The following is a 24,988-nucleotide window of genomic DNA, read 5'->3' as shown; positions in this document are numbered from 1 at the left end:
CTACTCAATTGTTTGATCCTAATATTTTTATAACCATCTTTTTTCCTTTATATATGTGCATGAATATATATATATTTGTTTTGTTGTATTCTACGAAAAGACATAATAATACTAATTTTCCAAACTCATAAAGAAACTAAAAACTAAATAAATAAATAAATAATGGCTAAGGTTACTACTAAGAAGTCTGCTAAAAAAGATGTTAAAGAAATAGTTGAAGAAAAGGCCAACGCTACTTCCTCTTCTGAATCTTCCTCTGAATCTTCTTCTGAATCTTCTTCTTCTGATGACGAATCTGAATCTTCTTCTGAATCTTCTTCTTCTGATGACGAATCTGAATCTTCTTCTGAATCTTCTTCTTCTGATGACGAATCCGAATCTTCCTCCTCCTCTTCAGACTCTTCTTCCTCAGAATCAGAATCCGAATCCGAATCCGATTCTTCTGATGAAGAAGAAGAAGAAGAAGAAGAATCCAAGAAAGAAACTAAAAAAGAAGAAGAGCAAAAAGATTCTTCTTCTGAATCTGAAGATGATTCTTCCTCTGACTCTTCTGACTCTGAATCTTCTGATGATGATGAAGAACAACCCAAGAAAGAAGAAGAAAAACAAAACGAATCATCCTCTGACTCTTCTTCTGATGATGAATCTGATTCTTCTTCCTCTTCTTCCTCTGAATCTGAATCTGAATCTGAATCTGAACAAGAATCTAAGAAACGTAAATTAGAAGAAGATGAAGAAGAAGAATCTGCCGAAAAATCTTCCTCAAACTCCAAGAAAAGTAAATCTAACGAACCAGCCACAATCTTCGTAGGCAGATTATCCTGGTCCATTGATGATGAATGGTTAAAGAACGAATTCGAACACATTGGTGGTGTCCTTGGTGCTCGTGTGATAATGGAAAGAGGTAGCAACAGATCTCGTGGTTACGGTTACGTTGATTTTGAAAGCGTCGAATACGCTGAAAAAGCAATCAAAGAGATGCATGGTAAAGAAATCGATGGCAGACCAATCAACTGTGATATGTCCACTTCAAAACCATCTGGGCCAAGTGCAGGTTTCGGTGAACGTGCCAAGAAGTATGGGGATGTACCAAGTGAACCAAGTGACACTTTGTTCCTAGGTAATTTATCGTTCAACGTCAACAGAGACCAACTATACGATTTATTCGGTAAATACGGTGAAATTGTCTCCGTTAGAATCCCAACCCACCCTGAGACTGAACAACCAAAGGGTTTCGGTTATGTCCAATTTACAAACAAAGATGATGCTAAGAAGGCCTTGGATGCTTTACAAGGTGAATACATTGAAAACAGACCAGTAAGATTGGATTTCTCTACTCCAAGACCACCAAGAGACAACGGTAACAACAGAGGTAATAACAACAGAGGTAACAGTGGTCCACGTCGTGAATTCCGTGGATCTGGTGCAAATAATGCTCCATTAGGAAAACAAAGAAATACTGCTGCTTTTGCCGGTACAAAGAAAACATTTGACTAAACATAATAATATATAAACAAATGTCAATGAAAGAAAGTTGTTTGATCACATGCAGAAATATTTGTTTTTTTTTTTCATATCTTCATACATATACATATACATAATCATATATATATATCTATATATATATATAGATATATATATATAGTAGGTTTGGAACTTGTATAATACACATTGTAATATAACATTATTATCAATAGTATGCACAAAGTGTTGCTGCCTCCTTCCTTCCTCCCCCCTCGTCCTCCTCTCCCTTCTCACTGTCGTCGCAACCACCACCACTTACCATTAACATTAACATTAACATTAATATTGCCATAATACAAGCAAAACTTTGCAAAGCGGAGAGGGTTCTTGCGATAAAAATAGAAACAGAAACACGGGCAATTCCTGTTATTTTTTCCCCCCACGCCCCCACTTCACTTGCGTTTTTCCGAAAAACTTCGATTTTTTTTATTTTTTTACTATTTTTTTATTATTTTTTTTTTTTTGCTTGGCTGTTTTTTTGTTAGATCGAGCGGAGAATGTGAATAAAAAAGTAAGATGCAGAGAGAAGCTTAGATTTAGTGGCATGTGTTATTTATTGGGAGATCTTTATGTGTGTATCTGTGTGTTTTTTCCCTAGGAAAAAGTTAAAGATTAGACATTTATGAAGTAGATCAAGTTAAAATTGTCTTTAGATTGTTTACTATTTCATTGATCTTTCCTTTTTGTGTCTTTTTTATTATTTTTTTTTCTTTGCTTTTATTTATGTTTTAATGATCTGTTAAATTGTATGCATCAATAATTCTAAAACTAACTGCATCCCCTTTTCTCCTCGCTTTGCATATTGAACATAAAAACATAACTGAACTAGACTCCTTTGTTCGTTTTGCTATTCTTTTTTTGTTTTTTTTTTTTTTTTTTTTTTTTTTTGTATGTGTGTTCTTATTATTACAAGAATTTTTATAGAATATATTTATACCGTTTGTTTTGGGCTATTGCTATTTTCAATACTTTTTTTTATCATACTATATCAACTAATAGAGCGAGAAGTAAAAAGGAAAAAAGAAAGAAAGAAAGAAAAATATGGTGTTATTAGATATATGGAAACGTACTAGTGGTGGATTTATAACGTCGAATCACTCTGAAGAGAATATATCCACATCAGATATTGCCAGAACCAATAGTAAGACTAGTGCTACAACTAGCAATAATAGAAATCTTATAGAAAGAATTAAAGGAAGATCTGCTTTTAAATCTGCACAAAGAAGAAAATCTATAAATTCATATTCAGATTGTGTGAAACAGCATTATTTGGTTTTAAAGGATAACCCTCACTGTTTATATCAACCAGGACAGAGTATTAATGGAGAATTAGTATTAGAACTGAAATATGATGTTTCTAGTGTTAGCCTGCAATTAAGTTTAATTGGATCTATTAAAGTTAAAGTTAAAAATTCTACTGGTACAGGTTTGAAAACTTTGAAACCAGTGGAATTTTTAAATAAATCAATTATTTTATATGGAAACCCTGATGATAACAACAACAACAATAATAATAATAATAATAATAATAATAATAATAATAATAACAATTCCATAGGCTTATCAAGGGGTCTCCATAAATTCCCTTTCAGATTAGAATTACCTTCTAAAAGGAAACTTTATAACGAAATTAAATTTGAAAGAGGCTCAGTAGAATATTATTTACAATCAAGTTTGAAAGTATCTAATTCAGATTCAATTTTATCACTCTGTAAGACCTCATTTCATATTTTTGTCGCATTGGATGTATCATCTTATTTAAATAAACCAAGAAACAAAACAGTTGTTTTAAAATCTTCCTCGTCTGCATTGGCCTTTCCTTCCATAGCAAATAAAAATAAACTATCAGCTAATTCTTTTACTAATTCAAGTCTGGTAGCCACCAGAAATAATAGTGTTGGCAGTAGTGCTAATCTCAGTGTTAGCAATGCTAGTAATAATCAGAGTATAAGTAGCGGTAGTACTAGTACTAGTAGTAGTGCTAGCAGTTATCTAGGGATCGGTGGAGATGGATATGATTCACATGAAAGGGATCTTGTGTCCATAAATAGCGATACATTGAATCCAAGCGTATCTGAAACTGTTAAATTAGCTGTATCAATACCACAATCTGGGTATATATTAGGCGAAACTATACCAATCAATATTAATATTCAACATTATAAAAATTATTTCCATTCCTCAGGTATTATTATCACATTGGTTAGGATCTGTAGAATCGGATCCATTAAAGATATCAATACGGAGACATTTCGTAAGGATTGTTGTCAAACAGTGTCTCCTTTGACTTTAGATGAATCAACAAATTTTCAATTCAATAAAATTATACCACTAACTGTTCCATTAGACGTTTTTGCTACTTTTAATACAAAGTCAAGACACGATGGACTATTCCATTTTAATTATTACATCGAAGTGCTAATTGACTTATCTAATAAAATGAAGACAGGTATTACTAACAATAATAACAGTAGTAATAAAAATGGTAGCAATAATGGTGTTAATACAAGGATTACTAGTGCATTAGATACTAATGATTACCACAATGTTATTATGGCTTCTACTATAGACAATAGCAATATTTTACCCCCAGTTGCTATAAGTGATGATCAAACAATATATAATGAGGAAGATATGATTAATGTTGAAACCTTAAAAAGACACAGGAATGCTACAGGAATGTCCATTGAAATAATTATTGGTAACGTTAAAAATGTTAAGCCATTAGCAGCCACAATACCAAATCAATCGACACAACAAGCACCGATATTTGAGGAATTGCCTGACTATACACCATCAAATGATCCTAATCGCCAAATTTTATTAGATGAATCCATTAGACTCAATGAAGATAAGCAAGATTTACAAAGACAACAATTAGAACAATTAGAATCAGAGCCACCTGAATTTTAGTAAGATTTAATTATCATCTATATTCATATGTAAACATATATATACGTAAATATACATTGACTATCTTCTATGAAGCTAGTTTATTGGTTAATTCCCACATATTTATTCTATCAGTGTGAATAAGCTTGGTTGACAGTTTTTAGTATTGTCCTAACAACATATATGTATAAATATAGAGCATAACAGGCTTCCATACAAAATGCTTTAGGATCTGATATTTTCTGTTATAATCAATTATGTTTTTTCTCAATATTTTTTTTTTGTATATTTTTCTTTTCATTTCAAGATTGGTTCCATAAGAATGCTAATAGTGATGGGTTGAAAAAAAAATTTTATTGATAATTCTTTTATATATGCACACCTTTCCCTTTGACTCTTTGAACAGCAAGAGCCAACTCTTTAGTAAACTACTTAAGTCATAATACTATTGAGTATATGCATATAACTGTTTGACTATTGAAAGTGTCTCTATATTTAGTTATATACTTTTTTTTGTTCTATTTATGAAAGCCTGAAAGATTTGTTCAAAATGAATGTTCAAGATAGAAGAAGAATTTTAGGTCCAGCTTCTGCAAAGCCATTAGTCTTTGCTAATTCAAATGAAAAACAAAGTTTATCTGCACTAAACAATGATGAGCTCAATTTTCAGAATGGCATAATTTCTAATTCTAATGGATCAAGTATTGTAGAAAATAATAAGATGTCTTTATTAACCTTAGTCTATGGTCCAAGATCAACGAGAGATGTATCCTTCCAACCAAATTGTAAAATAAATATAATTATTAAAAGTGAAAAATTCGAAACAAAGAATTTGAAAGAATTGAGCCAATTTTTAATATCTGTATTACAATGTTGTGTCTGCTTGGAGAACTATCCAAAATCTGGTATTGATATTTTTATTAATTTTAATATTGAGGATGAAGATGAATTAGTTGAGTATATTCCAGCTTTAGTCTCTGGTTGTATAATTGCTTTAATAGATGCAAATATTGAAATAACTGATATCATTGGAGCCATTACTTTGAATCACACTGCTGTATGTCTTGGTCAAAATGGTGATCAGTTGTTGGGCCTTTGGAAGGATCCATATAAGTTTAATAATAATGAATCAGATGATTATGATGATTCTATACCTTTAAGTGAAATAATAAAATCATGTCAGGAGAAAATCATAGTGTCAAAACAGCAATTAATACGATTCATATCAAATATGTAAGTTTATAGAGATGTAGATCGTCATGCAACTATAAATCTGTATATGGATGTATAGATATATATATATTTATACTTATATTTATATAATACCAAATTCACCTTTCATCATTTTTTGTTTTAAATCCCACAGGATTGACTTTTCATTATCTGGTAATATACTAATATCACTATCAGTCAACTGTAGAACCTGTCTCAGCAATTCTTTTTGTCTTAGTAGTTGTTCTGGATCAGATGATAATTTATCTTCATTTGTTTTTGATATAATACTATCTGTGTTGTTACCATTAATAGTGGTATTATGAGAATTCATATTATCTGTTTTAGGTTTGGCTAATTGTGTTAGATCATCAACCTGACATATCCCATTAGTCAATAATAATTCGGCAATCACGTAAGTCAATTGTGGATATTCATTCAACAGTTGTAATGACCATTCAGGTTCCTTCTTACATAAATCCTGTAATTTCTTCAAAAGTGTTAACTGTTTAGTTTTATCATATTTGGATAATTCGCTTGATATCATCATAGCAGGGGTTGTCATATTAATGTTAACGTCTATGCCTTGTGGTAAATTTGAGAATATCATTGATTTGGTTGAATTATCACTATTTTCGCTACCTATACTGTTATCATTATTATTACTATTGTTGTTATTGTTATTGTTATTTTTATTGTCATTTGTGCTATTGTTATTATTATTACTATTATTGGCATTGGAATTAGAATTAGAATTAGATATATCGTTGTTACTTGCGTATCCGCACTTTAAGAATCTATTACCTAATTGATAACCATTTAGATTTCTAATCGCAGATGCACTAGATTCTAAATCTTTAAATTCAATAAATGCATAACCTTTAGATTTCCCTGTTGTAGAATCAAACATCATTTTCATGTTCATTACAGGTCCAACGTTACTACACAAATCCAAAATCTGTTGTTCTGTCTGATCATAAGGAATAGAACCTAAATAAACTATCCTTGATGGTGCATTAAACTGATTTGATGTACTCATTTTATTTTATCAATATGGACAAGCAAAAAACAAAATAAATGTGTATATTGAGTTTGTTGGGTATTGAACTTCTTTATAACTAATTTTTTTATTTATTGGAGAAGTAAGTAATCATGAATATGGGTCTGTTAAAATGTAAAGAGATTAAATTAACTCAATATTATGAAATATAACGTATTCTTTTTATTCTTTTGTTCTGAGATCTGTTTCCCTCTGTATATCCTTTCTATCTCACTGTGGCATATCTTTAAATCAAAAACTTTCCTACAATTTTTTTTTTTTTGAGAGAAAACCTCAGCGGAATGTGAACAACCCTCCAATTTCCCTCCAACGGGATACGTAAAATCCGTTAAATGCCTAATTAGGAAATTTTGTCGTTTCTTTTTATTTTTACCTATTTGGGAGTTGAGAAGAAATGAAAAAAAAATAAAAATAAAAAAATAACAAGAGCGATTTTTGAGTTTTGGTTTTTGTTTAGTGTAAGTAGAAGAAGTGTATATAAAAATAGTACATATGTTCGATGCAAGATGTGTCGTTGCTCAGTTGAATAGCTAATTGTCAAGAATTCAGCCACCAATTACAACAGTACTTTGTTGACAGTTTGTGCTCTTAACTTTGAAATATCTGTATATATAGAGTATATTGGGGTGTGTTTGAGAATATACTGCGTAGTTGTTTTTCAAAGAATAGAAAAGAGAGAAATATAAAAAGATAGTCTTACCGAATAGAATAATGGATTCAAAAGAAGTTTTAACATTAGTAAAGAACTTGGAACAAAATAAAACTAATGACGCAACAGTAATCGAGATCCTAAAGCAATTGGAGGTTGGTGTAGTTCCTACTGAAAAACTGTTAAGGGAGACCAAAGTTGGTGTTGAAGTCAATAAATTTAAACGTTCAGAGAATGTGGAGATCGCCAAGTTGGTTAAAAAAATTATATCTTCCTGGAAGGATGCAATTAATAAAAACAAACAAAGAGCTAGAATGCTTGCTAAAGAGAAATCAGCAGGTGAAAATCAGATTAGTACTATTTCTACTACTTCCAACAATGCCTCGACAAATGCATCTACATCCTTAGTCAATGATACCACTTCAAGCACTACAAATTCTACCAATGAGAATAATTTGACAAAGGATTCAGGGAATCATTCCAATGTAGATGATGGTAACAGACCAACTGAAAAGGATAATAAATATCATACTAATAAGATTCGTAATAGTAAAAACGATGGTGTTATAACTAGCATATATAATGATAAATTAAGAGATTCAGTGATTAGGGCCTTATACGATGCTTTGGCTAAAGAGAGCGATAAACAGCCAGGCCATATTTTAGCTATATGTATTGAAATTGAAAAGGAAATGAATAAATATAATGGTAATGACCTAACAAATAAAAGATATAAAGAAAAATATAGAATTATTTATTCAAACATTATTTCTAAAAATAATAAAGATTTGAAATTTAAGATAGTTGATGGTGACATTAAACCTGATTTCTTAGTGAATTGTGACCCTAAAAAATTGATGCCAGAACATCTACAAAAGGAGTTAAAAGCGATTCACGAACGAAATTTATTTAATGCACAAGGTGCTACAATCGAAAGATCTGTTACTGATAGATTCCAATGTGGTAAATGTAAAGAAAGAAAAGTGTCATATTACCAATTACAGACGAGATCTGCTGATGAACCTTTAACTACATTTTGTACGTGTGAGGCCTGTGGTAATAGATGGAAGTTTTCATGAATAGGAACAACAACCTATATGCATAGGTATGTTTGTATGTACATTAATATTTCATGTAATATGTGAGTCTGTAAACATGATCTGAAAATGAATATATATGTGAAGATAGATAAAGAGAGAAAGAGAGAGAGATTAAAGAGAAGTAAAGTGATACATGTACTAATAGTTTCTTTTTAATGTTTATAAAATAGGAATAGATAAGTACAATTAAATAAATCAATAAATGATTAAATGAATGAATAAATTAGGATTAGAAATGGTTTTGTTTATTAAGTATTATTATTATTTTTTTCCTTTTTTTTTTTTGTTTTTTATATTAAAAACTTGACCAATTCCAATTAGAGACCGATCCAACAATAGTGTCATTCTTATATTTAACTTTCTTTTTATTAATTGCTGACATTGAAGTCATATCCGTGAGTGTATCGTTACCGTCATCATTCTGTGAAAAATTTAAATCTGTTTGAGAAGTCTGATTATTCTGGATGATCAATTGTTTGGGTTGTAAATCCTGGTTACTACCAGTAGTAGTGAATGTGGTATTATTTATATTTAAATACTGTTTGTAGTTATAGTAACAAGAATCACAAACTTTTGATAAGAATTTCTTACCGGTGAAGTTGGTTGGGTTAATAAATTGAGCGTCACAATTCAAATATAATTTATTCAACAAATCTTTACGACAAAAAAGTTCACCACAATGACGACAATGATGTCTTCTTTCCCATAGAGTGAACTGGATATTACATTTGTTACAATTTGATCTCATTGAATCTGGTATCCAATGTGATGTTTTAATGTGTCTAATAGAATTAGAGAAGGAGGAGGAAGTTGTGGTAATGGAAGAGTTAGAGGATATTGAAGATGATCTAATTGAAAGAGGTGTTCTAGAAAAGTTAGTAGCATTGTGAGTATTGTTACTATTATGATTAGTGAGATAAGAGTCTACACTTATACTGTTAGTGTGATTGTAAAGAGAGTGTGTGGATGCTAATAAAGGAGTTGGTATCTGAGATATTGAAGAATTTAGAGTCAGTATATCATCGTTTGTTAAATTTGTTTCTGATACATTTCTTAATACGGCGGGTATATACATTGGTCTTTTTGGATTATTGATCTGCTTGATATATTGTTTTGATAATATTCTTGTATTATTATTAGTATTATTAAATATGGAATTAGGAAGAGTGTTAACAGATAAAGGTGGAGTTGACAATGATTTATTGTAAAGCATTGAAGAAGATGGATTAGATTTCATTATAGATCTTGGAGTACTGTTATGTAAGTTCCTCAAATTATTTGTGTTTTGAGGGTTTCTGAAAGTGTCGACAGAGGAAATAGAGCTTGAAGAAGAGTTTTTTGTGATGCTTTGATAAGGAGTGTTTGTATTCAAAAAGGAGGAAACTTGTTTGATAGTCTTTTTGGGAGTTAAATTTGAATCGGTGGATTGAAGGGAAAATGAAGAATTACTAAGTTTTATATCATCTTGAACTTTGTTGTCATTGGAAGCTTCTTGAATGTTATCATTGTTACTACCGGTGATCTTTAAAAAGGATAGTTTTCTTAAAGCTTGTTTAGTTAAATCGTCAGAGGTATTGTTTGTACTATTGATATTAGTGGTGGTCGTAGTGGCAGTGGAAGCAGAAGAAGAAGAACTATTATTTTCCCCACTATCATAGCCATCATCTACAGTATCTAAACTTTGTATACTAAAATTATTGGACGTGTCATTATTATGGGCAGTAATAGTCGTGGTTGTTGTCGTGTTATTATTATAGTTATTATTGTTGTTATTATTGTTGTTGTTGCTGTTGTCGTTGTCGTTATGGTTTATCGAATTAAAAGGTAATTTAACACCAATATTTTCATTATCTGCATTATTATTAGTATTAGTTGTTGTTGTTGTCGTTGTCGTCGTTATCGTTGTCGTTGTTATACGATTTGATTTAGATATTAAATTACTTTTCAAAGAAAGTGAAGATAATATGCTTTGTTCAGATGTTCTTCTAATAGGCACAACTTTATCAAAAGAAATTTTTTCGAATGTATCTTGATTCATTGTATAAATTTCCAAAAAAAAAAAAAAAGAGCCAAGGGAAGGCAGATAGTTGGTCTATAAGTATATTTACGTATGTATGTATGTATATATATGTATATGGGATGAGTATTTGTGTTAGCTGGGTTCTTCAACAGTAACAACATCCTAGAGGGATGATCATTTATGTAATTTACTTATTTTACATATTGACATATAAATGATTGCTTAGTCATCCTCACAAGAAATAAAAAGTACAAAAAAAAAAAAATACGTGGTAAATGAAAAGAAAAACACGCAGGGGGAAACGGGATCGAACCGTGATAGGAGCAGTTGTTTATTTATTATAACTATGTATCATGAGGAATGGGTATGAGTATTATTGCTATTAGGGAATTCTTCTTTCATATCTGTACAATCAATATCATCTCAGTCCTCGTATATAGATATATCCGTGTGTTGCACTAGTATTAGTCTCATACGGTAATATCTTATGTTATTATAGAATGTAATTGCCAATTATACATGGATTTGCAAAGCAACGTGGATAGTCCATTATAAGCCAATTAAAGTAATCATTAGTGCAAACCAATGTGCTTGTTCATCTCAACGTTCTTGTTCTTGTGTCTTCATCACCTCATTGAGCAAAAGCAAGACAGCTCATATTTTGAAATGTGACTCTCTTCTTACAAGAAATTGGTTCTCTGCAGAAAACTTGCCTTCGTCTCCTCCGCCATATTCCGCCATATTCCGTATTATTTCGTATTATTTCGTAATATTCCGAGGACCGGATTTTGTTTTTTCCGTGTTTTACACAAGACCCATACACCCTTTTGTAGAATCTCGAATGAAAAAAAAAAAAAAGAAATAAACAGCAAAAAAAATAAAACAAAATAAAATAAAATAAAATAAAATAGCTGGTAGGAAACGGTTGGAAAGCAGTGAAATGAAGCTGCTGAATGAATAATCCAATCCTTAGCAGACTTATTGGCATTGGCTTTTCCTCTATCTCTTTGAACATCAGTTAGTTTGGTAACAGTCCTATTAATATCTCAATAGAATATTAATTGATTTAAAAATAACATACTTTATACACCCTCCTCCCCTCACTTAGGTAAGGTACTAATATACTCAACACAGACTAAGATATACATATATATATATATATATACACGCATATATATATATATTATAACACAATCCATCATGTCGCTTTCCGTCAAAGAGAAGACGGTAGTTAACTGGGTTTTACGAGCTTTAAAACTTCTGATTTGTATATTCGTGGTTGTGGCTTCCATATCTTCGAGATTGTTTGCAGTCGTTAAATTCGAATCTATTATTCATGAATTTGATCCCTGGTTCAATTTTAGAGCTACTAAGCTACTTACTGAGACCTCATTCTACAACTTCTTAAATTGGTTTGATTCACGTACTTGGTATCCATTAGGCAGAGTCACAGGGGGCACTTTATACCCTGGATTGATGACTACTGCGTCTTTGATTTGGAACATTTTACATAAGATAGGTATTCCAATCGACATTAGAAACGTTTGTGTCCTGTTTGCTCCTATTTTCTCCTCGCTCACTGCATGGGCTACTTATAAACTAGCCTCAGACATCAAGGATACCCGTACTGGTCTCTTAGCTGCTGCCTTCATTGCTATAGTCCCGGGTTATATATCTCGTTCTGTAGCAGGTTCTTATGATAATGAAGCCATTGCTATCACGTTGCTCATGTTAACTTTCATGTTTTGGATTAAATCTATCAAGACTGGTTCTATCCTTCATACTATCGGTGCCTCCCTGTGCTATTTCTATATGGTCTCTGCATGGGGTGGTTATGTTTTTATTACCAATTTGATTCCTTTCCATGTCTTTTGTTTGCTTCTAATGGGTAGATATTCTAATCAAATCTATGTCTCTTATACCACTTGGTTTGTCTTGGGTACCGTTGCATCCATGCAAATTCCCTTTGTCGGCTTCTTACCTATTCGTTCAAACGACCATATGAGTGCTCTAGGTATCTTTGGTTTGTTACAAATCGTTGCATTCGGTAATTTCATTAAAAAAAGTTATTCGCAAAATAATAATAATAGTAATTCTAACGGTAACTTGAAAAAAGTTATGGTTTTTTCATTTTTGGCTGTTTGCATCCTGGGTATCCTTTTATTAATTTTGGCCACTTATTTTGGTTTAATTGCTCCATGGACAGGTAGATTCTATTCCCTTTGGGACACTAACTACGCAAAGATCCATATCCCAATCATTGCTTCCGTCTCTGAACATCAACCAGTGGCATGGCCTGCATTTTTCTTCGACACCCATTTCTTAATATGGTTGTTCCCTGTAGGTGTTACTCTGCTCTTCTCAGAATTGAAAAACGAACATGTCTTTATTATCGTCTACTCAGTTCTATGTTCCTATTTCGCTGGTGTTATGGTTAGATTGATGCTGACTTTGACCCCAGTTATTTGTATCGCATCCTCCGTCGCCTTATCTCAATTATTCGACACATATTTGAATTTCTATGATCTATTCAAATTTTGGCAAAATGGGTCCTCGTCTAGGCAAAACTCTACAAACAAAGACACTAAATTGAATTTTTTCAAATTCTTATCTAAACTTATCGTGTCCGGTTCATTCATCTTTTACCTTTATATCTTTGTCTACCATTGTACGTGGGTTACTCAAAACGCTTACTCGTCGCCAAGTGTGGTGTTGCCATCGCAGACCCCTGATGGAAAAATGGCTCTAATTGATGACTTTAGAGAAGCTTACTATTGGTTACGTATGAACACAGATGAGGACAGTAAAGTTGCCGCATGGTGGGATTATGGGTATCAAATCGGTGGGATGGCCGATCGTACTACATTGGTAGACAATAATACATGGAATAACACTCATATTGCGCTTGTAGGTAAAGCTATGGCTTCTAACGAGGACCGTGCATACGAGATCTTTAACGAATTGGATGTGGACTATGTTCTTGTTGTTTTTGGCGGGCTCTTGGGATTTGGTGGTGATGATCTAAACAAGTTCCTATGGATGATTCGTATCAGTGAGGGGATCTGGCCAGACGAAGTCAATGAAAGATCCTTTTTCAGTACTACTGGAGAATATAGAGTGGATTCCTCAGCTACTCAAGTGATGAAAGATTCTATTATGTACAAGATGTCGTACCATAATTTCCCTTACTTGTATGGTGAAAACTCTGGTGGTGTTGATCATGTTAGACAGCAATTGATTAAACCGGAAGATGTTGGAGATTTGAAAAGATTTCATGAAGTATTTACCAGTGAGAATTGGATGATTAGAATATATAAATTGAATGAAAGAGATAATGAAGGAAGAGATAGTGAATTTTCTGTATTCAAGAATAAGTCGGTAGCAAATGATAACAACAGTAACGTTGAAGGAGTTGACGGTTCCAGAAGAAGAAGAAGAAGAAGAAGACAACAATATTCGTTATTAGATGCTTCTGAATTGCGTATTTGAAATAAGTCTTTTGGGTTAAAAATAAAAATACGACAAAGTAAACGAGACAAAGGGACAGATATCTACTTTAATGATTCCAAGCTGTTGCAGTCTTATTTAGTTTCCTTTTCTTCGTTTTTATTATTATTAAGTAATAAACTCATACAAATATATCTATCTATACAAAATACATACACATATATATATAATATTAATATAAGGCAAACATAATATTTCAATTATTTGCACTAATCTTTATTTTTCTTTTGTTCTGGATAATCTTTATTTTTGGTCTGTGGCTGCTGTAGTAGTTGTTTCTTTTGATGGTGGTGGAGCCACCTCCTTTTGCTTTAAAAATAATTGATTGACGATGAATTCAACAGTTGATATAACAGTATTTAAAGCCCAGCACCAAATACCCAGAGATACACCAAATGATAAAACATTTTCCTCTACCATCTTATCTGATGATAAAACATTATGATGTACGTGACCATATCTTAACCAATTTAATGGACCTAGAACAAGGAAGAGAAACCCATTATTCAAAATACCGTTAATCATAGATGGAAAGACTTTATTTGATGGTAAGGCGTATACTATCTGTTTCCCCTTCCATAATTTAAATAGGATAAAAGGCAAAGTGATACCAATTTTAGTCAATTTATTCCATTGGCTAATTTTATTTCTATTGAATTGTAATAGATTCTCTTTTAACTCACTGATTTCTTTCTTTAATTTGTCTAATTTTCTATTATTCTTAGTCCATTGAGCGTAATTGTCTTGTGCAGAAATTGAATTGTTAGTTTCAATTAAACTGGTTTGTTCTTTTAGTTTAGCTGATAATGGAGGAAAATATGGATTAAATTTATTACAGATATAGTTCTTTAAATCATCAGATAAATAAGAATTCAACTGTAATAACACAGTAAACACCAAAGCAATTATAACGACTGTAAAACTATCCATTCTGAAAAGAATATATATGTATATATATGTATGTATATGTATATGTGGGTGTGTGTGTGTACAACTCTATTCACTAATAATGTTAGCACCTACGTTTGCACAACTTCTTGTTTCTGATCAGTTGCCCCTGTTATTAAAGTATTGCTGTTCGTAGTGTTGATGTATGTTTAGGAATGTAAAAAAAAATTTTTTAATATTTTTTTTAAACCTGAGAAAGAAAAACAAGTTTAAGAGGATCGATGATCCTTTTTGTTTTACATAAGTTATGATAGATAGTTTGGAGTTGGTGAGGTTTCATACACTATCAAAGCTAAAACAGTGTCAACGTGGGTGTCACGGTTAGAATTGGAAGATTGATTGTGAAGTTTAAGACGTTCTGAAAGTTAATTAACTCCATTTTTCGTTTTTTTTGTATTGTTCAATTTAGAATATATTGTTGTAAGAGTAAGAAAGAATATAACAAATCTATTAGAAGAAAATGTCCTCTGGTGAAGATAGTGGCAGTTATGATGAATGGATCCCGTCCTTCTGTTCCCGTTTTGGTCATGACTATTTCTGTCAAGTTCCTACAGAATTTATAGAGGATGATTTTAACATGACCTCTTTGTCACAAGAAGTTCCACATTATCGTAAAGCGTTGGATTTGATTCTTGATTTGGAATCCATGAGTGAGGATGAGGATGATCTTGGACAGGATAGAAACGGTAACAGAGATGATTTACAGGGTGAACTAGCGAACCGTAGTATAATCGAACATGCTGCAGAACAATTATATGGGTTGATCCACGCAAGATACATTTTGACTAAACAAGGGTTGCAAGCAATGGCAGAAAAATTTGATCATAAAGAGTTTGGTACATGTCCAAGATATTATTGTTCTGGGATGCAGTTGTTACCATGCGGATTAAGTGATACCATTGGGAAACATACAGTTAGATTGTATTGCCCAAGTTGTCAAGATTTGTATCTTCCCCAGTTCTCTAGATTTCTATGCTTGGAAGGTGCCTATTGGGGGACAAGTTTTCCAGGTGTGTTTTTAAAGCATTTTAAAGAATTAGAGGATTATGTGGAACGTAAAAGTAAAGAATCTTACGAATTGAAAGTTTTTGGGTTTAGAATTAGTGACGAAGCTGTTTCTGGTCCACGTATGAAATGGTTAAGACAATATCCTTCTACTGAGGCTGAATGGGAAGAATTTAAAAAGTGTGAATTCGAATTACCTTCAGTATAATAAAAAGTCTTTGACAGGTACTTCTTTGTCAATTTTTAGAAATAAAAGTAAAATAATGAAAATGAATCTTCCTTGTAAGTTACATAGAATATATTTAAATTTATTCATGTATATTAATATTTACATACACACACACACATATATATATATATATATATGTTTTTTTTAATGATGCAATTCAAATCTTGATCCCGGTGTCCATTCGTTAATTGCCTTAGCTAAGTTGGTCCAATACTTTAATTCTACGGTAGTGGATATTGCTTTATCGTAGTCATTGCATTCAAAATCCTTATCTAATTTTTGTATCAATTGTTTCAATCTGTTCTTGTTTTCTTGACGAATTATGGCTATCTCATTCTCATTTTCACAATCTGTTAGGGATTCATGTACATCTATAATATTAGATAGCAAGATGGGATCGTTATTTGTCATTTGTTTAGATACTTCATCGTTAGTTAAGTCCACACCTTTGACACATTTAATCAGATATTGGGCTCTTGCTAATGGTTGGCTTAAGATATGATATGCCTTATTTAATTGAGCAGAATGGTCCTCGTTGTTCCCCTTGGAATTGACAACATCTGGATGCACTTGTGCTTGTAACTGTCTATATTCTTTTCTTAATAATGATGTGTCAACTTTCCATTGTGGCTCCCCGTTAGGAAAGGTCTTGGGAAACCATTGGAATAATGTCATCTTTGTCATCCATCTGCGTGCAACTATTCTAGTCAACATTTTTCACACTCCAGTTCCTCACTTTGTAAATAACTATTTTAGAAATATATGTACGAGTCTCTGTCAGTTTGAGTATGTAGTAAAGTTATCAGACTAATGTGTTTGTCTGTGTGATCCTAGTTTAAACTTTCACCGCCGTAAAGAAGAGTGAAATTACTTGTATTGTGTATTTGTTGTTTCTTACTAAATTCCTTTTGATCCATTTCGGTCCAATTTGAACACTCAGTATATATTTATAACAAAGAATTAATAACAGAAGGAATGGAGCAGAGAAAGAGGAAGCTGTTCTATCAAGATATTGTTGAAGAGTAATTGTGAGATAGTGTTTGCACACACACATATATATATATATACAGATATATTTATACGTGCATGCTTATCGGAAGTAAGGTTATTGGTATCCCAGCAATATCATTACAAATTTGTCAAGTTAAGAGATTAAAGAGAAACAGTGGATACATAAGGTTTTATAGACAGCGAGGTTTTGAATAAAGAAAGGTATATACAAGAGAAAGAGAGGAAAAGAGTCGGTCAACAAAGTAAAACTAGATATTGCAACTCACAATGGATTTGTCTAAACGATTAATTATTACTCAACCAATGTATTTCAGTGAACCTTCTAGGGACTGTGGATATTGTAAAGGTGTCAAACAAGATGATTCTCAATACTATTCACTAGATTCATGGGAGACTAGTAAAGGAAAAACTGGGGATACTCACTACAATTGCACTATGGGATTCCATTGTGAATCTATGTCTGTGAAGATGTATGATAAACTATGTAATAATGGTTTTAGACGGTCTGGTACCTTTTTATATAAACCTGATTTATTAAGGTCGTGTTGTAGACTATTTACAATAAGAACTACACCAGATCAAGTGACTCTAACCAAGGAATTAAAAAGTTGTGTGAAGAGGTTTAAAAAATATGTTGGTGTTTCGGCTGATGCTAATACTTCAAGGAAAAATAAGCCGTTTGATTATATAGATATTATATTGAATACTCAGATTCGATCTAAACGGTTTTACACAAGATTTGAGCCTGCCATTTTTACTAAGGAAAAATATCAATTGTTTGCCAAATATCAAGAAAAGGTGCACAATGACTTTAAACACAGCGAAAGTGGGTTTAAACGATTTCTATGTGATGCCCCATTTGATGATAATGTAATTCAAGGTACAAATGAGGAATGGGAATCCTTAAATAGTATCTTCACCTCAAAGGAGACTAAGGTAAAGGCATATAGACTAGGTCCTGTACATGAATGTTATTATTTTGATGATAAATTAATTGCCATTGGGGTTCTTGATTTCATGCCAAGTGGTATTTCTTCGGTCTATTTTATTTGGGATCCGGATTACAAACATTGGTCCTTAGGTAAACTAAGTGCTTTAAAAGAATTGACATTATTGTCACAGATGGGATTACCCTATTATTATCTAGGTTATTACGTAGATGATTGTCCAAAGATGAATTATAAAGCAGGTTATGGTGGTGAATTGTTAGACATTGTTAACTTGAAGTATGTACCATTAAACTATTTAAAGACAAAAAAAATTATAGATGGTGGTAAACTTTTCATTATGAGAAATTTTGATAAGAACGTTTTATCTGAAAATACAATCAATATGAATGTGTCACTGGATAAGATTGGTGTGAATGAATTTCCAACGATGAAAGATTTAGATAATTTAAATAATGTAGCTGAAAAATTATATGGGCTGCATCCTGGTAGTGGTGAATTTAACGATTTATCGAAGATCATTCAAGAATTAAAAAAATTGGGTGTCTGTTATACATTAGATTTGCAAGATGATATTTTAGAATTTGTAAGACGTTATAAATTAGACAAATATAGAGATGAGATAGAAGATAAAATGGATGAAGAATGGGAAAGCGAAGTGGGAGAAGAGGAGATACATAATTATATTGATTCTCGATTGAAGTTTCCTAATGTGGTCCCTGGGTTGATTCCGTTGGCTGAATTACTAACCATGATAAAGGAAAATAAACTCAGCGAATTAAATGGTAGATTATTTCTTTTTGATTTGGCAGTGCATAGAATCAGGCCTATTTTCAATATACTTGAAGAATCCCCTGAGATTCTTACCATGTTATGCAATTTAGTCAGAGTCCTGGGATTAGAGATGGCAAAAAAATGCTTGGTTATTCTTAATTAGAACGATTCGTTAGGTATTAGATTTCAATCCAGATAATTGATTTAACTATATCGTAGCACTTAATATTATTATTAGATTTAATGATTAATTGTTTGTCGTAATAAGTGAATCCTCGTCATATATACCTACCACGTTTTCAATCAAATTTTTTATTAATTTGTTTATTAGACTGCTCTATCTATTAATCTTGCAGTGATAATATTACCATCATTATTACCATTATTATTACTATCATTATTATTATCGTCTGGGTTCTTACTTTTTGTTTTACTGCTTTATTGAAAAACTGAAAAAATTTTTGAATATTTGAAAAACTGAAAAAATACGAGAACAAAATTTAAACAAAAATAAAATTTTAAACCATTTATAGATTGCATATCACATTTGCAACATCTCGAACAAGGATTTAAGAGTACTGGTTATTAGTAGGTAAGCTATATTGGGGTTTACATATTTGTTAAGACCTGTGACTGAGGTGTATTTTTTTTTTTACTATTTTGAGAGAGTTACGTATTATTGAAGAATTATAAACGATCTTAATTTTCAAAATTTAAAGGTTTTCTAAACCATTAATTTATATCAATTTCCAATATACTAAAGTTATGAGCTCGATTGAAGAAGTTGTTGCATTGATCAGTGCATTGTACTCTAGACAACATGCCTCTCAAATAGATGTTAACGAGATTCAAGTTAAGTTACAAGAAATTCAAAAATCCCCTGATGGATTGTCATTAGCGAATGAATTGCTATCTAATGCATCATATGATAACAATGTTCATTATTTTGGAGCCTTGACTTTGACTGTACAATCTAATTTGGAATCTGCTAAAGCTAATCGTAATAAATTACTGAAATTAAATCTTCTACATTTAACTACTTTCGTTCGTGGATATGTTCTTAATTCATCCCAGAATTCAGGTAAATATATTATTATTAAAAAATTAATGTCAAATTTGTCTCTATTATTTCATGATATCAATGAGTCTGAGCCAGAGTTGACTACAAATGAGGAAAACTCTGGGATGATTAACCAATGGTGGAACCCTATTGATACTTTGGTCCAATTATTAACGCAGGCCAATCATCTTGATGAATTATCTCAAGCAGATGAACAGATAAGAGATAGCATTATCATTCAATCTTTAAATGCTCAAATACCATATCAAGATTTAATTAAATTTATTTCGTCTAATCCTCATTATAACCAATTATTATTAACATTTACAGAAATCATTGTAGAAGATCTATCTAAATTACAAACTAAGAGACATTCTACTCCAAGAATCAATGAAATTATACGTAATTCTGTATATATTACTACTATGTCTTTATTAAACGTAAATTTAACTTCTACACCAATTGATCAAGTTGATGACACAATCTTCAAGACAGCTATGGCTTGGATCACATATGTTTCCCTGACTAGAGGTGGTAGTGTCAGTATGGATCTTTCTGAACTATTTCAAAATTTGATTAATATGATGTATCAATCAAATGATAGCACTGATTCATTTCATGTGGCGGAAAAGATTTTATCAATCTGGGGATATGTATTTGCCAACGATCCAGCTATCATGAATCATGATTTAAGGGAACAAATCGAGGTCACATTTTTGGGTGTGACAAGAGCTGGGAATGCAGATAGTTCAAAGAATCAATGGTTCTTGCAATATATGAACTATTTAGTGACTAATGAAATGATTTCTGAATTGAAAGAATTGTCTATTTGTATTGTAGATTTTCTTCAAACAAATAATCTAGATCTTTGTAATAAACTTTTTACTAAAGTAGCACATGATGAAGTAGTTATTCAACAATACATTAAAGTGTTATTACAATTGACGAACTTTCCTTTATTACCTGTGTTACAGGAATCTTTTTCGATTAGAATGGTAGATTTCTGGTTAGATTTGGCAGATTCTTATATTAATTTACCAAACGAAATTTTATCAACCAATGCTGTCAATATTGCAATAGACATTTTCCAACAAATTATCAATATATATTTGCCAAAGATCTCTTTGGATAATAAACAGAAGATCCTTCAAGGTGGGGATGACGAAAGTTTAGTACATGAATTTGACGACTTTAGAGCAGCAGTCACTGATTTGACACAATCGTTATGGTCTATTTTAGGTAATGAGTATTTAACTAATGTTCTTGTCACAGGTATTGGTTTTAATGACGCCTCTGGGATCGTAGTAAATGGAAACGATTATTCAAGTTTCTATCAGATTGAAGCCATGTGTACTGTTCTAAACAAACTTTTAGTAGATATGGATCTGAGTGAGAGTCCGTGGATTGTTAATATACTGTCTAAAAATCAATATTTCATCCAGAATATTTTGTTATTGTTTAAGACGGGTATGGTGATTGAACAAAATAATAGAAATAATTCTATTCTAAAATTGGATTTTGTCAGATCTTCTTCTGATTTGATTAGTACCATTTCAAAATATTTTAATCGTGATCCAAAAGAGTTGAATTCATGTATAGAAATATTGGTTCATGGCTTAGAAACTTGTACAGTAAGAACTGCGGCTAATAATAACTCTAACGTGGATGTGAAGGTTCGGGATATAGATGATAAACTAGAAGTTATTGTGGTTAGAACTATTACTAACCTATGTGATGTCTGCCGTAAGCAAATGAGTAATTATTTAGTTCATTTCTTTAATTTTTTTAATAATCTGTTACAGTTTGAAAACAACGGATCTCAATTTACTAGAGGAAAATTGGCAAGATGTATTGGTTATATTATTGAATGTCAGTATGATTTGGGACCTGAAAATCAGGCAAAATATATTGTTCAATTTTTGGATATGATCAATGGATATGTCGATACGTGTTTGAATTCTAGTCCATCTTCAATTTCCACACAACAAGTGGATTACATCCACACGATGTTGGAATGTATATCAGAATTTGGATCTTCCATGATTAATAATGAAGAAAAGGAGAATACAAAATTGTTAGAGCAATTGCCACAGTATCAAGAATTTTGGACTAGAGATCCTTTAGGATGTCGCTCTAGAGTACTATCCTTAATCGAAAGAATTTTGACCAATCCAATTTATAATCGTAATTCTAGCTTTATTGAAGTTTCGTGTTTATTGCTCGGGAAAGCATTATTGTTACCAGATGATGAACCACACTTCTTAAGATTTAGTATGGCTGATATTATTCAGTTTATTTTAAAACATTTGAACGAAAATAATTATACATCTTCATTACCATTCTTTGTCTATTTATTAGAAAAAGTTGTTACACAATATAAAGATAGTTTAACACCAAATGAATTGGATTATTTGATTAAAGAAATATTCTTGAAATGTTATCAGCAATTAATTGTGAATGATCCAGATTTACTACAATCAATGATAAATTTCGTCGTTAGTGTTGTGGATACTAAACCATCTTTGGTGATTAATTGCCCAGTATGGGTGGAGTTTATTTTACCAACATTTATTAAATTATTGCCATCTAATGAAAAATTCACGATTTTTGCCGTAACTAAATTCTGGACTAAAGTAGTTAATAATAGAAAGTATACCCAAGAAGATTTACAATTAACAAGACAACAGATTACTATGATGGGGCATGAGTTGGTATATCAAACTATGTATGGTATTTACCATACACAACGTTCAGATCTGAACAGTTACACTGATTTATTAAGATCCTTGGTGGCTAAGTTTCCAATAGAGACAAAGGGATGGCTGGTTGACGTATTACCTAAGATTTGTAATAATCCCGCAGTTCATGAGAATTTTGTTAGTAAATTATTTGTTACAAGAGGTAGTAGGGCTGCTGGTAATGTTATATTAAATTGGTGGCTAGCTTGTACATCATTGCCTTCATATTAATTTTGTATATAAATAGTTAGTTGTTTTTGTGAAGGAGCATTCTAAGAAATAAAGAAGATAAAATAAAATTATATAAACTTGATATTAAATAAATAACAAAATACAGTAGAAAAACAAAGCAACAAGTCAAATTGTTCTTTTCTTTTTAAAATAATTACTACTTCATAGATGGTTTTATATTTCGAATTCAAAGATTTGAAATAACATGATAGGATAATTAAATTTATCTTATATTCTTGTGTTTTTTTAAAGTTAGATTTATAATTTTTGAAGAATAACCAGGATGGGAAATCATTAAATGTGCAATTTAATGGGTGTATTAGGTGATGTTATAATAGGTTACCAATTTCCACTTGTAGGGAATTGAGTGTAAGAAGTTTCAACAGGAATTCCTGGAGTATGTATTTCAAGGATAATGCAGAATGTAGCAACAAAGAAGTTAGAGCAGATAAAACTCTGGGTTCAGGTTTTGGGTGTATTTGAGAGATCATTAAATTATCATTGCTGGTAAATTATTGAGAAATTTCTCTAGGAGAATCTTTGACTATTCAAAGAATTTACTTGAGATAACCATTAACATTGACAATCATCTTAATACCAACAACAAAAATCATTCAACTGGAATATCAGTTCAGAATCAACGATTGTTTAATTTCTAAGTATTTATAAATAATTATTTTGTATATATTAATACATTGCTTTAGATAACTTCATACAAATGAAGCTTTACGTTTTTGTTTGAAAATGTGTTATTTCTGAATTTATTTGAGGAAAAAAGACAAGCAAAATTAACGAATATCCCAATATCCATAAATTAAACTGTTGTTTTTTTTTTTTTAAACAAACCATAACTAGTAAGTTATATAAAATCCTTCCGTTGAGAAAAAGAAAAGTATAATGGCATACACCATAAATAATCTATCAAGAATATAAAATAAATACATATACATGCATATATATATATATATATATATAAATGTGTTTATATATATGTAATTTTTAATACATATAATGTGCTTAATTTTTCTTTGCATTTTTGTCAGCAGCAGCTTTCCAAGAACCTGAAAACATATGTTTCACAAATGCCATTTCATCTGTATCGTCTTTAGCTTCCATAGCATTAACCCCTGGAGAAAAGCATGTGATTGGCAGTATCATGACATCATCCATAACCACTGGTTTAGTCATCAAAGAAAAAAATTCCCATGATATTGTGTTAAAAGATTGAAGGGACTCCATGATTTTTTTATAGAATTTTTTCGTAGATTTTGCCACCTCATTCTCGTTATTTTCACCAATATTATCTAAGTTAGGATTTTGTAGGACGATATTGTTATTTGTGTTGATCAAATTGTTCATATATTCAAAGATAATATCTGAGAATATACCTGGACCGGTCCAATTCATAATATCTGTGCCATCGATGTTATCTGAATTTTTCAAAGCCTCATGATTATAACTTTCATCAAGCAATCTTTTATCTCTATAATTTATATTATAATCCCTTTGATAATTTGGATCGATCAAATCCTTATATTTTGACAAGCTGGCAGTTTCTTCCACTGAAAGTAAAGTAGTTGCGGTGATATTGAGAATTAATTCACGTAAGATAGGATGGCCTGGCTTTGATTGGATGGTCCATTGACAGAATTGGATTCTTCTTGCATACCAATCGCTCCAGTCAGGTCTATCTGGGTCGGCTTCAATGCCAACGACAAACCCAGGTTCATTCCAACCAAAAGGGCTTAAATCATTACTCTCCACTTGCATATCCTTATTCTTATAAGGTAAATTATAGCTATTGCTTTTATCAGTATTAGATTTGACAACACTGTTTAAAAAGTTTTTGTTTACCGAAGGCCAACTATCGAGATCTTTCAAAGGGAAAGTATCCATATCGGTGTAAATACCACCTCTGGCATACAACACCAGATACCTGAAGAAGTCAGCCTTTAGGATAATATTAGGCATAGCTTTGAATGCTTCAACGACCAAAGGGATGTCACCATAGAAGTTATTTAAAAAGGGGATCATTTCTTCGTCTCTGATCAAGGAGTGATGCCAATTATGTTGACTATTCC

The 24,988-nt window shown here is 31.5% G+C and overlaps 13 protein-coding genes across 13 annotated transcripts; 8 read left to right on the top strand and 5 right to left on the bottom strand.

Annotated features, from left to right (window-relative positions):
- Positions 1-162: 162 nt before the first annotated feature.
- Positions 163-1,497, top strand: NSR1 (Nsr1p; the record flags this gene model as incomplete). The annotated part of the gene is made up of 1 exon (XM_064861885.1): positions 163-1,497. The coding sequence occupies one exon, from the start codon at positions 163-165 to the stop codon at positions 1,495-1,497; it is 1,335 nt and encodes a 444-aa protein (XP_064716840.1).
- Positions 1,498-2,565: 1,068 nt separating this feature from the next.
- On the top strand, positions 2,566-4,437 carry RIM8 (Rim8p; the record flags this gene model as incomplete). The annotated part of the gene is made up of 1 exon (XM_064861884.1): positions 2,566-4,437. One exon carries the CDS (start codon positions 2,566-2,568, stop codon positions 4,435-4,437), a length of 1,872 nt encoding a protein of 623 aa, XP_064716839.1.
- A 529-nt stretch (positions 4,438-4,966) lies between these two features.
- Positions 4,967-5,653, top strand: MTR3 (exosome non-catalytic core subunit MTR3; the record flags this gene model as incomplete). The annotated part of the gene is made up of 1 exon (XM_064861883.1): positions 4,967-5,653. One exon carries the CDS (start codon positions 4,967-4,969, stop codon positions 5,651-5,653), a length of 687 nt encoding a protein of 228 aa, XP_064716838.1.
- A 78-nt stretch (positions 5,654-5,731) lies between these two features.
- On the bottom strand, positions 5,732-6,667 carry RNA15 (Rna15p; the record flags this gene model as incomplete). Its single annotated transcript, XM_064861882.1, has 1 exon — positions 5,732-6,667. The coding sequence occupies one exon, from the start codon at positions 6,665-6,667 to the stop codon at positions 5,732-5,734; it is 936 nt and encodes a 311-aa protein (XP_064716837.1).
- A 732-nt stretch (positions 6,668-7,399) lies between these two features.
- On the top strand, positions 7,400-8,416 carry DST1 (transcription elongation factor DST1; the record flags this gene model as incomplete). The annotated part of the gene is made up of 1 exon (XM_064861881.1): positions 7,400-8,416. The coding sequence occupies one exon, from the start codon at positions 7,400-7,402 to the stop codon at positions 8,414-8,416; it is 1,017 nt and encodes a 338-aa protein (XP_064716836.1).
- A 316-nt stretch (positions 8,417-8,732) lies between these two features.
- Positions 8,733-10,475, bottom strand: PIB2 (Pib2p; the record flags this gene model as incomplete). Its single annotated transcript, XM_064861880.1, has 1 exon — positions 8,733-10,475. The coding sequence occupies one exon, from the start codon at positions 10,473-10,475 to the stop codon at positions 8,733-8,735; it is 1,743 nt and encodes a 580-aa protein (XP_064716835.1).
- A 1,182-nt stretch (positions 10,476-11,657) lies between these two features.
- On the top strand, positions 11,658-13,946 carry STT3 (dolichyl-diphosphooligosaccharide--protein glycosyltransferase subunit STT3; the record flags this gene model as incomplete). Its single annotated transcript, XM_064861879.1, has 1 exon — positions 11,658-13,946. The coding sequence occupies one exon, from the start codon at positions 11,658-11,660 to the stop codon at positions 13,944-13,946; it is 2,289 nt and encodes a 762-aa protein (XP_064716834.1).
- A 261-nt stretch (positions 13,947-14,207) lies between these two features.
- On the bottom strand, positions 14,208-14,894 carry GET1 (GET complex subunit GET1; the record flags this gene model as incomplete). Its single annotated transcript, XM_064861878.1, has 1 exon — positions 14,208-14,894. The coding sequence occupies one exon, from the start codon at positions 14,892-14,894 to the stop codon at positions 14,208-14,210; it is 687 nt and encodes a 228-aa protein (XP_064716833.1).
- Positions 14,895-15,372: 478 nt separating this feature from the next.
- Positions 15,373-16,125, top strand: CKB1 (casein kinase 2 regulatory subunit CKB1; the record flags this gene model as incomplete). The annotated part of the gene is made up of 1 exon (XM_064861877.1): positions 15,373-16,125. The coding sequence occupies one exon, from the start codon at positions 15,373-15,375 to the stop codon at positions 16,123-16,125; it is 753 nt and encodes a 250-aa protein (XP_064716832.1).
- A 165-nt stretch (positions 16,126-16,290) lies between these two features.
- On the bottom strand, positions 16,291-16,860 carry JAC1 (J-type chaperone JAC1; the record flags this gene model as incomplete). The annotated part of the gene is made up of 1 exon (XM_064861876.1): positions 16,291-16,860. One exon carries the CDS (start codon positions 16,858-16,860, stop codon positions 16,291-16,293), a length of 570 nt encoding a protein of 189 aa, XP_064716831.1.
- A 564-nt stretch (positions 16,861-17,424) lies between these two features.
- On the top strand, positions 17,425-19,041 carry ATE1 (arginyltransferase; the record flags this gene model as incomplete). Its single annotated transcript, XM_064861875.1, has 1 exon — positions 17,425-19,041. The coding sequence occupies one exon, from the start codon at positions 17,425-17,427 to the stop codon at positions 19,039-19,041; it is 1,617 nt and encodes a 538-aa protein (XP_064716830.1).
- A 602-nt stretch (positions 19,042-19,643) lies between these two features.
- On the top strand, positions 19,644-22,907 carry KAP122 (Kap122p; the record flags this gene model as incomplete). The annotated part of the gene is made up of 1 exon (XM_064861874.1): positions 19,644-22,907. One exon carries the CDS (start codon positions 19,644-19,646, stop codon positions 22,905-22,907), a length of 3,264 nt encoding a protein of 1,087 aa, XP_064716829.1.
- Positions 22,908-23,924: 1,017 nt separating this feature from the next.
- On the bottom strand, positions 23,925-24,941 carry PWA37_005431 (uncharacterized protein; the record flags this gene model as incomplete). Its single annotated transcript, XM_064861873.1, has 1 exon — positions 23,925-24,941. The coding sequence occupies one exon, from the start codon at positions 24,939-24,941 to the stop codon at positions 23,925-23,927; it is 1,017 nt and encodes a 338-aa protein (XP_064716828.1).
- Positions 24,942-24,988: the final 47 nt, after the last annotated feature.

This window comes from Arxiozyma heterogenica, assembly GCF_036370985.1.
Source record: "Arxiozyma heterogenica strain weizmannii chromosome Unknown scaffold_9, whole genome shotgun sequence".
NCBI lineage: Eukaryota > Fungi > Ascomycota > Saccharomycetes > Saccharomycetales > Saccharomycetaceae > Arxiozyma > Arxiozyma heterogenica.
Note: the sequence above shows the minus strand (reverse complement) of the source record. Positions and strands in the feature narration are given on the sequence as shown.